Genomic DNA, 15,145 nt, shown 5'->3' with positions numbered 1-15,145 from the left:
AGGAGAACTGAGATTCAGTGAGAGGTCAAACCGTGTCCAAGTCACACATCAAATTGAAGGGGCCTTCACACAGAGCCTGTGCTTCCTACTCACGTGTACGTGCAGGCACACACCGGAAGCCCCTGCTTAGACAGTGGGTGAGGCAGGCAGGGGCAACTGTGGAAGAGGTCCCATTCTCCCACACACCCTCCCCCCACCCATGATCATTTAGTGCTACTGAAAAACAGACTGCCCTGACAGTCCCCATCCGTCTCAGAGCTCCTTTGGGGCTCAGAGTCTATGAGGATAGTGGAAGGGTTATCTGAAAGGGTCTGAAGACCTTTCCACCCATGTGGCACGCCTCGAGATCTCCAAATAAAAGGAGCACCGTGTCTACCAAGAGCAGTGCTAGAGGCTTGGGCCCAGAGGGGCCCACAGATGGAGCTTAATAACTGTATTAATGTGTCCACAGTGAAAGATCAAGGAGCGAAGTCACAAAACAGTCTGCTTCCTGTAGGAGCTGACTCACCTTACCCATGGGCAGACCATTTCTGAGCCCTATACAGAGGTGCACTGTGCTTTCCCACCTTGGCCCGACTTTGGTGGGCTTAGAACATATCCCCGTAACCCCGGCTATCCAATTTCACACCAAACAGCACCTATGTGTGTCCACGGGTACACAGCATATGGGTGCAGATGTCCACGGGGTCACCCTTGTGAGCTCGGGCTGCTCTCTGAAGCAGTGTACCCTCATGAAGGGTGGAACAACTGCAGCACCTGGACACCTCCTTGAAAGGAGGCATTTGCTGCTGCAGAGCGCTCAGCCAGGAGGTGGGGTGAAGGGTGGAGCTCAGGGGGCTGCTGGGCAGCCATGCTTTCCCCATGCACCCCTCCAAGCTAGTGGTGATGAGCTCAGGGGGCTGCTGGGCAGCCATGCTTTCCCCATGCACCCCTTTGATGAGCTCCACTTGCAAGAAGGAATCCAGAGTCCCGGGCCTAATTCTGCTCCCTGGGAAGCATTCTCCTCCTCCTTCCCCTAGATTCTGCCTCCTGCCGACCAACAGCAAAAATGGGCCAGGCCCTGAAGAGCTGGGCACCTTGGAGTAAGACCAAGGGAGTAAGGCAATCTTGGTCCCACCCTGCATATCTGCTCTCCCCACAATTCTCACCAAGGAACCCAGCCCGGTTCCCTCTGGAAGTGAAGACAGGAAGGAGTCGGGCCAATGGCAGAGACACTAACACTGTCACCTGTAAGACCCGTCCAAGTAATGACTGCAGAGATGAAGATGCCCTGGGCTCTGGGCCCTGAGCCTAGAGAGTAGGGAAGTGCTTCTCCCATCTACCAGGGCTCATACCCCATCAGTGGCTAATTCAGGGGAGATCTGCAGTGAGGCCCAGAGGCAGCCTGTGGGGCTCCCTGTGGCCAGAGAAGCAGGTCAGGGCCACCTCAGTTGTAACCTGTTTACTCAAGACTCTGAGGTCCCTGGGCCAGTTAACAATTGTTGGATAAAATCCTTGGACAAACTCCATTGAAGCTTGAGGACTTGAGGAGGGGACCACTCTTGGGAGCCCAGAGGGTAAAGTCTTTGCTTGGGGAGGGGCGGCTCTAGAGCTACGATTTCCTAGCACTGTGTAGGGGACTCTAGAAACCAAAGGCTTCCTACACTCTCAGCCCAGGGTCGTGAGATGGCAGTCACCTGGTCTAGCCTGAAGCCCTGGGAAGTCAGAAAACAGGCCCCACGCCGCCCGCTCGCCTGGGCAAAGTTACCCTAGAGGAGGGCAGAGGCTGGCAAGGCCTACCCCTTGGCTGCCAAAAGCCTGATCATAGGAGGTGTAAAACAAAGGCGGAGGTGGAAAAGGTAATGGGCCTTGCTGGGCTCTTGGGGTCTCCAGCCCCACTCACCACGGCCTAGAGCCAACAGAAACGTTTCGTCTGATTAGAAGCCATCATTTCTATCCCAATCCCGGAAAATTGACTGCGGTGCAGACGAAGGCCTGAGAAGCAGCCTTAGGGGAGAGTGTCCAAGCTAATTAGAAGACTGCATCCGGGGGCCCATTAGAGCTCGCAGGCTGCTGTCACTCAACCGGCCCGAGTTCCTGGGAGAAGAGACTGGGGAAGGAGGGGCCGGCGGCCCCTCGAGGACACCGCTGGGAGCTGCGGGAGCCGGGAACCGGCCCTTGGCTCGGCCCCCCGCCTGGTGCTGGCTCGGAGGCGCGGGCTCAGAGCGATCCTGTTCGGCGGGCGAACCTTCACTCATCCTAGGTTGCTCTCGCCAGCGGCTGGCGACTTCGAAGCGGCCCAGACAGGAGTTGACTCTCAGCGAAACAAGTCATTTGGGGCCCCAAGGTGGGCACCAGCCGCGCGGGACTTGCAGGCCAGATGCGTTTCTTTTGTGCGGCCGAGGCAGAAGTCGGTGTGTCACCGGGGAAGGAGGGAGAGGCGCGGTGAGGCCGCGGGGGGGGGTGAGGCGGCGGGAAGGTGGCTGCGAGGGGGAGGGCGCGGCGAGGCCGGGAGGGAGAGGGAGAGAGGGAGGGAGGGCGGCGGAGAGGGCGCGGGCGGGCGGGCGGGCGGGCGGCGGCTCGGGGCTGGATTCCGCCGCGCTCGCTCGCTCGCCGCTCGCTCGCGCCCTCCTCCTTCTCCCCCAGCCCCCCCACCGAGGCCCACCCACCACCCCTGGCGCAGGGACTGCTGGAACCTGGCGGCGCGCGCTGTCGTTTTCAGACAGACTCAGCGGGCTCCGTCCCGAGCCTTAGAAACCGGCCTCGAATCCGGAGCGGGGCCCGGGCCGGCCGGGCGGCTGAGGCCGGAGCGCGTGGCGGAGCACGGAGCCCCACGCCCGGCCCCGCAGCCCCGGGCGGTCGATGGAGCGCGGGCGGCGTCGCTGCTGGCGCGGGCAGCCCTGGGGGGCAGCCGCTTAGGCGCCGCGCTCTTGTCCCCAACAGGTCGCAGCCGGGGCGGCCGGGCGCGCCCAGCCCCGGCCCCTGGAGCGCCCGCTGCGGTCCCCACCTCCATGGACGCCTTCAAGGGAGGCATGAGCCTGGAGAGGCTGCCGGAGGGGCTGCGGCCACCTCCACCGCCGCCGCACGACATGGGGCCCAGCTTTCACCTGGCCCGCGCCGCCGACCCCCGGGAGCCTCTGGAGAACTCGGCCAGCGAGTCGTCCGACACCGATCTGCCAGGTAAGCGCGGCTCCCCGCGGCGCGCACCCAGCGGCTTGGCGCTCGGCCGGGTCCCCCTGCGCCTCGGCATGGGCATGCCGGAGCTTTCTTTTGCCCGGTCTCGACCTGACGGTGAACGCGGAAATTTACACACGCTCTCGCACGCACACGCGAAGCCGCTTCCAAGCAGTCCCCACACGCCAAGCCCAGAGTGGGACTGACAGCCTCTGTGGAACAGGCGCAAATTGCACGCGCGAGGAAAAAACAAAACAAAACAAAAAGTTGAGTTTTCCCTAACTGATCGCTGAGGAGCCGCTGGGGCGCAGGGCAAACAGCAGATGGAGAATGGAGGGGAAAGCGAGACAAAGTGCCCAGAGAGACACAGGCGGGCGACACCTTGACAAACCGGGAGGTGCAGAAGGAGGAGAGGGTCCTAAAGGAGGGGTAGGCGCACAGAGCAGGTTAGAAGACAGGGGTCAGTCAAACGGAGCTCCGGGGGACAGCGAGAGCAAGCCGGCCAGGAGGCGCGGACTGACTCCGGAGGAACCCTGCTGGAGGGTCCCGGCCCACGTGGACGCCCGAGCTCAGAGCCACCAAGGGTCCAGCCAGAGCGGTTCTAGACTGACCCCACAAATTCCGCGCTGCCTTTTTCTTTTCTTTCCTTTCCCTTTTCCTTTCCCTTTTCCTTTCCCTTTCTTTCTCTTTCTCTCTTTCTCTCTTTCTCTCTCTCTCTTCTTCTTTCTTTCTTTCTTTCTTTCTTTCTTTCTTTCTTTCTTTCCTTCTTTCTTTCTTTCACCCAAGAGCTGAGCCTTCGACTGGGCGGCTTCGGCTGTGGCCGTTTCCAGGCCTGTCCTGTCTCAGAGTGGCTGCGAATCCGTTGGGTCCCAACCCCGGGTGGCCGCGGAGCACCCGGCTGCCCGCTGTCCCGGCCCTGGGTGCCTCATTGATTTAGTCTGTTTGTTTCTGTTTTGCATCTCTAAGTGACTTTCCCCAGCCGGTCTGTTTGCTTGGTTAGAAAACAAAGCTTTGCCTGTACTTTTGTTTTCAAAAGTTTTAAGCGTGGTGTTTGTTTAAAATTCAAAAAAGAACATAGTTATACATTGCTTTTTACATCAAATCAGCGGGGTGGTTAACAATTTTAATCGTATGCTTCCTTTGAGACAATTCATTAGGTGTATTTCTTTGGAATTTAAAATACATACATACCGCATGATTCTTGGAGCAAAATTTAAAAGTCAATTCAAAATGGCGCATTTCTCTGAGATTTTTTTTTTCAAAACCCTTTTGTAGCAGTTTTATTTTGTGAATTTAAATAGTATAGCTATAACGTATTTCTCTAGGGTTCGAAAATCTCTACCAGGGTGTTACTGTGAAGGGGTCTAAAACTTATTTGCAATGATGCATGGATTTTTTTTCCCAGAGAAATACCTATGTGACTGGTTTATACACATTTGGCCTTGTATTTAGTTTAGGGGTGTGTTTGCACGAATGGTTTTGACTTCTTGATTTACATTTGCTCTGGTTCTGTCTGCCTAGCTTTGAGGATTTGTGGACCTTTGTGTTTTTAGGTGGAGAGCTATGAGCTTCTCTAGGCTTCTGTTTTGTTTTTTTAATTCCTTTTCTTTATATTTAAATGTTATTGGCTGTGCGCATCTCCTGTAGCTTTAAAGAGACAGAGAGGCACGGTCACTTACACAGAACCTGTCTTATCTAGGCTGCAGTTGGTGGGTTTTCTAGACCTTGGGACCCGAGGCCGTTGTGGCTCTGACACAGCTCGGGCAACAACGTTTCAGCTGCTGCTGGGCTCTTAGCCCACAAATCTACTAGCTTAAGTTGGAAATTTCTGGTACTAGTTCAGAAAAACAGAGATGTTCCGGGAAGATTTACACCCGCAAGAGTCTCCAAACACAGTGTGCTTTTGCTGGTGACAGGAGCAGCCAGGCCGCAGCCAGCGCGGGCTTCAGGAAGCAGGCTCCGCCTAGCCGGGACCCCAGGTCCGGTTGGGGCGTCTGGGCTCTTCTCGGTGGCACACCAGACCTTGAGGTGCCTACTAAGGACCAGCACCCGGCCCGCTCTTTTCCAGTGGGGGACAGTTCCTAGGGTCCCTGGTCGGAGGGAGGGCAGCCACCACTCCCTCCGGCTTCGGTGGAGCCGGGACCGGGTGCAATAGTGTTAGCCCGAGGTGACTCGCGCCCTTCCTACCTGCTGCAGACAAGGAGCGCGGCGGGGAAGCCAAGGGGCCCGAGGACGGTGGCACGGGCAGCGCTGGCTGCGGCGGAGCAGAGGACCCAGCCAAGAAGAAGAAACAGCGGCGGCAACGCACTCACTTCACAAGCCAGCAGTTGCAAGAGCTGGAGGCCACGTTCCAAAGGAACCGCTACCCGGACATGAGCATGAGAGAGGAGATTGCGGTGTGGACCAACCTCACTGAGCCGCGAGTGCGGGTGAGCGTGGGGCGCGTGCAGGGCTACCCTACCCGCGGGACACCTCTGGCGCGGCCCTCGGTAGGTCAGACTTAACTCTGACCTCGCAGACCTCCCCCTCTTTCATCCGAGATCCCACAGCTAGGCCCCTGGGCTGCTACTTTCCGAGCCCTTTCACCTAACCCGCTGGAGCCACTGCACCCCTTGTCAGACCCTGTCCCTACCCCAGGGAACTCCGTCAGGTCCCGGAGTTACTCAGGGTCTGAGATTGGGCACGGGATTCTCTGCCGCTAAGGACCTCGGGAGCTTCACCCCCTAGAAAACGAAAGGGAAAGGCAGGGCGCGCCTGATTGCCCTAGAAAGGCCTGAAAGGTGCTTGGGTACTGGGGTGGGGGTGGGGGCTGGGGGTCTCGAGCTTCCTGGGGCTGTGGTCTTATTCTGAGTTTACCTTCTGCAAACTGTTTTTGGAATATTTTCCAACCTTCCCCAGCCAGTCAGCCAGGCACTAGCTGGACCTTTGCCTAATGCCCTCTCCCACTGTAGGTCTGGGGTCCTGTGGAGTGAGACTCTGGTAGCCAGTGGCCCTCCTGCTACCGGTTTTCATTTGTAAGGTCCCAGACCCAAGGCCACACTGTATGTAGTCTGGCACCTCCCACAGTTCCCAGCAAACGTTACACTTTCTTAAAAGAGAAGTAAGGGAATCGTTCCTTCCCTGGGTGGCAAATGTTTAATCAGACCCTGGAAGCGCTTCTCAAGAAGCCAGTCCAAAGTCCCACATGACCCACAGGACCGCGCTGTAAGCCCTGCCTTCAGCCCTCTCCAGTGAGATTGGTCTGACCCAGAGGGACCCTGCATACAGACGGGCACCCTATAATTCCGAGCTCACAAATCCTGCCCAGGTTTATGGCAGTAGAGGTGGGGTGGGATGGGGTTAGGTAAATGGACTCAGGGCCTGGGAAAAGCTGGGGGGTAGGGGTTCTCGGCTGGAGAAAGAGCTAGGAGGTGAAAGAGCCAATCGTGGGCAGATGGGTGAGGGACGAGGCTGGGCAGAGAAAAGTGCTTCTTACCAAATTTCTTAGGAGAAAATGGAGGTGGAGATTAGAGAGAAACTAGTAAACTTACGGAAATTAAATATTTGCAGAGAAACGTATTTGCAATATATTTAGGCAGAAGGAAAGAAATTAAATATTTAAGGGAAAAGCAAAGAGGTTGAGCATTGAGAAAAAGAAAGGATCGACTATTTAAGAGAAACAGTGGCGGCCAGATCCTGGGGGAAAGGGTAAACTAAATATTTAGAAAAGAATAAAAATCAGGAGGAGAAATAAAGAAAAAACAGGCAGAAGTTTAGATAGTCAAGAAGTGAACAGAATGTACATTCTGAGCAGGAGGAAAATTATTAAATACTGCGAATACAGACGAAAACCAAACTAGTTCAACAATGAGACTGGCCTAGAAAACTGGAGATAGTCATTTTCGGGGAAGAAACATTTTTGTGCGTTTGAGGGAGAAGAAAAAGATTGAATTATTTACAAGATAGATGGTGGCCCACTTGGAGGAAAATGGTAAGCGGACAGGTTGAGAGGGGAAAAAGGAAAACGAATATTTGTTCAAACAAAAGAGAATCCGAGTTGCGAAAAGAAAATCAGTTTAAGTGGGGGAGGATGATTTAAAAAGCGGGGAAAGAGGGGAGGCCTCGTATTTTCTGGAGACGGGAAAAGGAACCATTACAGAAAACCTCGGCTGGGGCAGAAGAAAAGACGGGGTGTTGGGAGAGGGGGCGGCAAAGGCTCTGGTGGGGGGGTGCCCTTCCAGGCCACCGCGGCCCTCACGTTGTTCCCCGCTCGCTCGCTTCCCCAGGTCTGGTTCAAGAACCGGCGAGCCAAGTGGCGCAAACGGGAGCGGAACCAGCAGTTGGACCTGTGCAAGGGCGGCTACGTGCCGCAGTTCAGCGGCCTGGTGCAGCCCTACGAGGACGTGTACGCCGCCGGCTACTCCTACAACAACTGGGCCGCCAAGAGCTTGGCCCCGGCGCCGCTGTCCACCAAGAGCTTCACCTTCTTCAACTCCATGAGCCCGCTGTCCTCGCAGTCCATGTTCTCGGCCCCCAGCTCCATCTCCTCCATGACCATGCCGTCCAGCATGGGCCCGGGCGCCGTGCCCGGCATGCCCAACTCGGGCCTCAACAACATCAACAACCTCACCGGCTCCTCGCTCAACTCGGCCATGTCGCCGGGCGCCTGCCCCTACGGCACCCCCGCCTCGCCCTACAGCGTCTACCGGGACACGTGCAACTCGAGCCTGGCCAGCCTGCGGCTCAAGTCCAAGCAGCACTCGTCGTTTGGCTACGGCGGCCTGCAGGGCCCGGCCTCGGGCCTCAACGCTTGCCAGTACAACAGCTGACCGCCCCGCCGGGTCCCCGGGGCCGCCGGCCCGCAGGGCGCAGCGGGAGCGCGCGGAGCACCGCGGACCTCGCCTCTGCGCAGCCCCTTCCTCCCCACCCCGCCTCCAGGTTGGTTTTGTATTTGCTTTTCCGGACCCCACTCTGCCCCCAAAGAATAAAAAGGAAAGAAGGAAAGCCGAGGGAGGGGGGAAGGAGGCACAAAGACGTCGGAGAAAAGTGCCGGGTGGGGGGTGAGCTGCAATTTCCCTGGCGGTGGCGCAGGTGGTGTGTTCGGCCCCACGGGTCCCAGCTGTCCACGCCACCGAGGGGACGCGGCCCGGGAAGCCAGCGCCGAGGCCGCAGGGAGAAGACGCCTGGTCGCCTGCGTCCGGTGAACTGAATGTAGGGAGCCTGGCATCGGCCACCAGGTCAAGAACGAGAGTTGCTCTCGAGTGTGCAGTGTGGCCCGGCCGGCCGAGCGCTTGCCGCGCTCATCGCTGTTGGGGATGACCTCGTCTGCCGGGGATCCGGCCTTCGCGCTGGATTAGCCAAGGCCCCCGGGTGCCCGGAAGAGCCCAGCAGCCCTGCGCTGGGGGACCGCTAGCCTCAGGCCACAGAGCCGCAGCTGGCGGTGGCCAGTCGGCAGCAGGAGGGGAAGGGTTCAGCCCCAAGCTTAGCCGTCAGCCCGGCCCACTGCTTCACTCTGGGTCCAGGAGGTGGCCCTGTGTCCCAGCGAACAGCCCCCTCCTCACTGTCGAGCCAGGAGAGCGTGGGGCCACAGCCCCAGGGCCCCCGCCCACTTTGCACACCCGCTCTCTGGCCCGCGCCCACCCGTTTACAGCGTCCCTGTGTATGTCGGACTGACTGTATAGAATTATAAATCTGTCTATATCGACTTGTCCATGTACGTCTATTAAAACAATAGTCCGAGCGTGCTAAGCGCCACTGAGCCCCGGCTGCTTCATTCCCCTGAAGAGGGAGGCCAATGCACGGGGCACTGCACCGCCCTGACACTGTGGGTAGGAGGGAAGATCCCAGGTAGTCCCCACAGGAGCTCCCCACCCTATTCCTGCGTTCCTTGTCTCAGCACTGTGTCAGGCGACCTAGCGGAGATCCCTCTCCTTCCAAGGCAAGAACTCTGCAAGCTCTCAAGCCGTGCCTGGTTGACCCTCAGATTCCCAGGGTGTTTGACCTGCGGTGCACTGAAAACCCCTTTAGGGCTGGAGCTGTCTGCTCTCCCGAGACCCCTCCCCTCGTCCCCCATGGAGCCCAGATCTGGGTGTTCTGGGAGGACTAGGGTGGGAGCACCAGATGTTCCAGAGTCTAGCCAGATTCTGCCTCTGCCTGCTCTAATGCTCCGACTACTTATTAGCTTCCACCCAGGGCATTTGACTCTGCGGAGAAAGTGTCCCTTACCCTGGGCTCACTTCTCACTTCTCTTCTATCTCAACTCATGGAGGCTGCAAGCCGCCTCTGACCCCCACCCCCCCACACCCCTGCCTTTTGGAAACTACTGAACAAGACCAGCCTGTAAACTGCCTGTAAAATTCTGCTTCCCTTAAGTAAGTCACTTCTAATGGCAAAACAAAATGTTTGCAGCTGCTGCGGGGGAGGAAGGAGGGGCTCCCACTTTGCTTCCGTATCACCTTGTGGTGGAGACTGGCACTGCCCTGGAGCTGGACTCAGGCAAGCCCTGGCTGGGATGGGCACAGCCACAGCATTAGTCACGAGGGAAGAGCAGTCTCAAACCAGGTCATCACCAGCCTTATGTGTGGCTCTAGGAGTCTGTAATTGGGCCAAGGTCACACTAAGCAAATAGGCCTTGAGACTCCAAAGCCTGGCATCTTCCCATGGGTCTTCCACCTCTTCAGATGAACCACGGATGGGCCCTTCTTAGAGCGTAGGTCAGCCTCAGGCTGGGACTTGCAGTGTAGGCTTCTGCTGCATAGCCAGGGTCAGATACACAGGCTGGGGGAGGATGGGGGAGGGGCATTTGGGGCAGGGGGCTGCAGCCCGACCACCCCTCCCCCAGCAGCAACTCTGGAAACATAAACAAAATCACATCTGGATTCACAGAGTGCCTCCCCAGCCCCACACATTTGCCATGCCCTGTGGGTTCTGGTCTCAGTGGAAGCTAGGAAGGGAGACCTACTACAAGGTGGGGCTGTAAGAAAGGGGAGCAGAGAGAAAACCAGAAAGCCAGGCACAGGTGAGAGGAAGCCACTGCAGGGTGGAGGGAACAGTGCGCCTATGGGACCGAGAGCAGGCAGCTGCAGATAGTGAGGGTAGACGGTCCTAGAATGACCCCTTCATCCATCATGAACCCGGGCCACATAGGTGAGTACTAGGCGGGTATCTGCACCACAGCTGATACAAAGTATGCAGCTTTCCTACTGCGGTCAACTCCAGGGGGTCTGAAAGTCATGTCCTCTTTTTTTAAAAAATGGCTTGTGCAGCCTGAGGGACATGGCAGGGTACATTCAACAATGGATGTGTCCTTGTTCTTGGTGCTAGGGACTGGGCAGTGGAGAAGAGGTGGCCCCTTCTCTCCCAGACAAGTAAACACATGTACAGTGTAATTACAAAGTGTGTTGAAGAAACACCAGTGCTGTTCACAGGAAAAAATGGGAGTCCTGCCTTCATCAGGCTGGTCAGGCAAGGCTGTTGGGGGGTGGGGGGTGGGGGGGTCCAATGCTATCCTCAATGTCGAGAACTAACATTTACTGAACCTGAGTAGGTCCAGTGCCCTGTGCTGTATACACATAGGATTGTTGAACCCCTTTGCCTGCACAGGGCCCTATAAGGCAGGTCCACATCATACTCTTTCCTTGATGAGGCCCTGAAGCTTGGAAAGACTGCTTCACACGGGGTCAGTTCAAAGTCAGTGCCTACCTTTTACCCCCTATACTACGCTGTCCATGCCATCCACCAAAGCAACACAAAGGGCAACGCAAAACTAGCCTCCTTCGAGCAACAAGTTGAGCAGCTTTGCTCTTCCCTAGTCCTCACAGAGAGAGCACCAAAAGTCAGCTATAGCTTTGAAAGATCGAAGATTGCGGATAGGCGGCAGGCAGAGACCAATAAAGGAAAGCTAGACGCTATGCTATGCGTGTAGCCCCTGGAGTGCCTGTTCGCTGAGGGAAAGAGGCAAACTACCTCTCCAGGTTTATGCTGCACCTTAGACTGCCGTGTCTCTTGGGGTAACAGGCTTTTGAGCCTGGCCACCAGAGTTGCCTGAATGGGTAGAGGAGCCACAGCTGAACAGATATGCCAGACGAAAGCCATGCAGAAGTCCAGGCCCTGAAGGAGGCCCTGTGTTGTCCTTGTGCCTGAACCTGTCCCCATCCCCATCCGATGAGATAGCCCAAGTCACCAAGAGGAAAGAGTTGATGCCCCTAGCCCTCTCTGCATTCGGGGGCTGGTTAGCGGCCCCAGCATCCATGGGAACTTGTACGTTTGTCTTTGAAAGTAAGAATTTGGGTTCTGGCCCCAGGTCTGAGGTGTCTTGGGAAAGACATTAACATCCCTGAGCTTCTCTCACCTCTTCCATAAAAGGAAAAATTCCAGGGATGGTGCTGGCATATACAACACATGCAATAAATGGGCATTATTGATGAGGTCAGCTAGTATTGTTATCAGTTAATATCAGACCCATCAGTGAAATGTCCAGAAGCCGGCTGTCTGGCTTCACTATCTCCTTGTGGCACGAAGTAGGGCTTTTCTGCCAGAGTTCCTTCCTGTACAGGATGTGGCGGCGTGGTGTTGTTTCATTTTGCTTTTATTTTATTTGTGGAAGGATGGCTGTCTTATTGTTTAGAGAGGGCTCTCCTAGCCTAGGCTGGCCGAAGACACACCATGCTGAGAGTACTTTGAACTTGTGCTCCTTCTGACTCCTGAGCACTGGGATCACAAGTGTGCTTTATGCAAGCCAAGCCTGCTTTATGCCGCCCTAGGGACCAATCCCAGGGCTTCGTGTGTCCCAAGCAAGCTTTCTACTAACCAAGCCACACCCCACCCTGCATTAAAAGTTTCTCTTTTAATTTTTATTTGTATTTCATGTGCACTGGCATTTTGCCTGCGTGTATGTCTGTGAGGGTGTTGGATCCTCCAGAACTGGAGTTACAGGGGTGAACTGCCATGTGGGTGCTGGCACCCCAGGTCCTCTGCAAGAGCAACCAGAGCTCTTAACCATTAAGCCATCTCTCCACCCCCTAAAAGTTTCTTTATAGGGTTCCCCAGGGTCACTGGATATCATGTGTCATTACTGATAATCTTGCTCGTCATGTCCCCTTCCCTCCTCCCCCCCCAGAAGCCCCCCTAGTCTCAGACCCTAGGTAACCCAAACCCAGGTCTGGGGTTCCAGCTTCCCCCCCCCATCTTCCACAGGCTGACACAGGTCCCGAGGCACCCAGAGGAACTGGATCCAATCCTGCCATCCACTAGTCTGCTGGGGAAACATGGGCCACAGAAAGTCTCCTTGGGGAGCTCCAGGCAGCCTGGGTTGACGTTTCCCGAATATTCCATTGGTGGATCATCTCGCTCACTAACTTGGGACTTCATGGACCACCAAGCCTAACTACAAACATTTTATGAGAATCACTGCACCCGCCATCCTTATTTTTCACCAGAAGAATCAGAGAGAATCAGTAACGTCCCCAAGACAGGCCGACGAATAAGGGGTAGAGCCAGACTTGAACAGACGTTCCCTGGTCAGGTTCTGCCCCCTTCACACTGTGCTCTGTGCTGCCATGACGTGCCTGGCATTTGTACTCAGGTGGGAAAAGAAACTAAAATGTCAACTCACTTCAAGAGGGTCTATTCAGCTGGGCTCTAGGACAGAAAGGAAAGGCCCTGTGCCCTGGGATTTGCTCTCTCAAGCACAGGGCTATTTGAGAGAAGCGGATAGTACAGGCATTGGAGACCAGAGAACAAAGGACCCTGGAATAGCAGCCCCAAAGCCAAGGGCCCTCACCCTGCCCCCACCCCACCCTAGGCAGTCTTGCAGCCTTCTTAGACGGGGGCTTGCAGTCTCTGCCCCACAGATGTCCTCCCAGGCCCCGACTCCTTGCAGACCTATCCCCAGTCCCCACCACCCATCATCTACAAGCCTCCCACGTTTGTGCTGTCTTGCAAGATCCTAGATTTTGTCTAACACAGAATGGTTGCAAAGCACCTGGGAGACCTCCAGACTTGCGGAGGGGCTACAGTTCTGTAGGTGGTGGTAGAGGGCAAGATGGCCTTCACGGAGGGCAGAGGCTGCTCTGCTGACTCAGGCATGAACTGCGCTGCCCCCACTCCATGCACTTAACACCCCCCCCGTGTGCGTGTGCGTGTGCGTGTGCGTGTGCGTGTGTGTAGACTCGAGGTGCACACATTATAGTAGGACTCAAATATTCAGCTGGCTGACTACAGAGGGTGTGGCCTAAATTGCTCTCATCACTGATTGGCTGCAGACTGGCCAGAGGGTGTGGCCTGACTTGCTCTCCTCACTGATTGGCTGCAGACTGGCACTCGCAGCTGGGTAAGCCACTGCAGTCCCAGAGAACGGCATGGGGACTTGAGTCACCCAGGCACAAACAGCAACATGGAAGAGAAGTGTCCTTCACACAGTAAGTGATCAATAAGTAATGCTGTATAAAAAAAATTGAGGGGCTGAAGCCAGGCAGTGGTGGTACACATATTTAACCCCAACACTTGGGAGGCAAAGGGAGGTGGTGTGAGTTCGAGGCCAGCCTGGTCTACAGAGTGAGTTCCAGGACAGCCAGAGCTACACAGAGAAACCCTGTCTTTAAAAACAAAAAATTGAGGGGCTGCCTTCCCTCTCCCCCACACTCTACAACCTATCTCAATACTTCTTCCTTGTGCTCGGACCCTTCCCTCTTCATTCATTCAGTCACACACACACACACACACACACACACTCAGACACACACACACACACACACACACTCACTCACACACACTCACTCACACACACACACACACATACAGATACACAGACACACATAAGACATAGACACAGACATATACATAAGACATACACAGTCATGTAATTCAATCATGTTTGTAACTCAAATAAAAAAATCCTTAAAAAAAGACATATACACAGACACAGACACACACACACATAAGACATATACACAGACACACACATACATATACACAGATACACACACATACATAAGATATATATATACACACACATATAAGACATATATACAAACACACACATACATATACACAGACACACACACATAAGACATATACACAGACACACACACACATAAGACATATACACACACACACACACATACATATACACAGACACACATACACACACACACACATAAGACATATACACAGATACACACATACACACACTCCAGCACAAGCAGCTTGAAAAAAGCATATCTGAACAATTAAAAAAAAAACAAAGAAACCTATAAAAAAATATAAGCAAGAGGCTTCAATAGATAATTCTCCAAAGAATGTGATACAAATGGCAATAAAGGATAAATGACCATCAGAGACACATGCATTAAAAACCACCCTAAGATATCACCTCACAAGGCTGGAGAGATGGTTCAGCCATTAAGAGCACTGGCTGCTCTTTCAGAGGACCTGGGTTCAATTCCCAGCAACCACATAGTCTCTCACCTATCTGTAACTCCAGTTCCAGGGGGATCTGACACCTTCACACCAGTGCACATGAAATAAATTTAAATAAATTCTTATTTTTTAAAAAGATATCTCCTCACAAGCTGGGCAGTGGTAGTGCACACCTTTAATCCCAGCACTTGGGAGGCAGAGGCATGTGGATCTCTGTGAGTTCGAGATCAAAGGAGTGCCAGGACAGGTTCCAAATCAATACAGAGAATCCCTGTCTTGAAAATCTAAAGGAAAAAAAAAAGATATATCTCCTCACATCCATGAGGATGGCTAACCAAAACCCAAACCAGAACACACATGTTGTATCTCAAGAACAGGGAGAAGCTGGGATCGTGTCACTGCTGCTGAAAATGTAAAACCAGCACTGCCTGAGGGGAGAGGGATGGCAAGAGACCTCAAAAAAAGGAAAGCTTCAGGTCTGGGGCGACGGCTCAGTGGGGAAAAGTGGAAGGGCCTGAAATCAATTTCCAGAACCCAAGGGAAAAGCAGGTGACAAAGATGCAGCTCCCTGGTACTCTGGGCCAGCCAGCCTCAC

At 54.9% G+C, this 15,145-nt stretch overlaps 1 protein-coding gene across 1 annotated transcript; it reads left to right on the top strand.

The window, feature by feature from the left end:
* Positions 1–2,990: 2,990 nt before the first annotated feature.
* Pitx1 (paired like homeodomain 1) lies at positions 2,991–7,961 on the top strand. Its single transcript, XM_027410035.2, has 3 exons — positions 2,991–3,159; positions 5,350–5,582; positions 7,419–7,961. The coding sequence occupies exons 1-3, from the start codon at positions 2,991–2,993 to the stop codon at positions 7,959–7,961; spliced, it is 945 nt and encodes a 314-aa protein (XP_027265836.1).
* The last annotated feature ends 7,184 nt before the right edge of the window (positions 7,962–15,145 follow it).

This window comes from Cricetulus griseus, chromosome 3 (genome assembly GCF_003668045.3).
Source record: "Cricetulus griseus strain 17A/GY chromosome 3, alternate assembly CriGri-PICRH-1.0, whole genome shotgun sequence".
In the NCBI taxonomy this organism is placed as follows: Eukaryota; Metazoa; Chordata; class Mammalia; order Rodentia; family Cricetidae; genus Cricetulus; species Cricetulus griseus.
The sequence above is the reverse complement of the archived record's forward strand: the minus strand, read 5'-3'. Positions and strand labels throughout refer to the sequence as shown.

Bases quoted from the DNA above. Each gene is read 5' to 3' on its own strand.
- Pitx1 (XM_027410035.2), top strand. From the start codon at position 2,991: ATGGACGCCTTCAAGGGAGGCATGAGCCTGGAGAGGCTGCCGGAGGGG. The intron at 3,160-5,349 runs GTAAGCGCGGCT...TACCTGCTGCAG, and splicing joins GTCCGACACCGATCTGCCAG to ACAAGGAGCGCGGCGGGGAA. The intron at 5,583-7,418 runs GTGAGCGTGGGG...TCGCTTCCCCAG, and splicing joins TCACTGAGCCGCGAGTGCGG to GTCTGGTTCAAGAACCGGCG.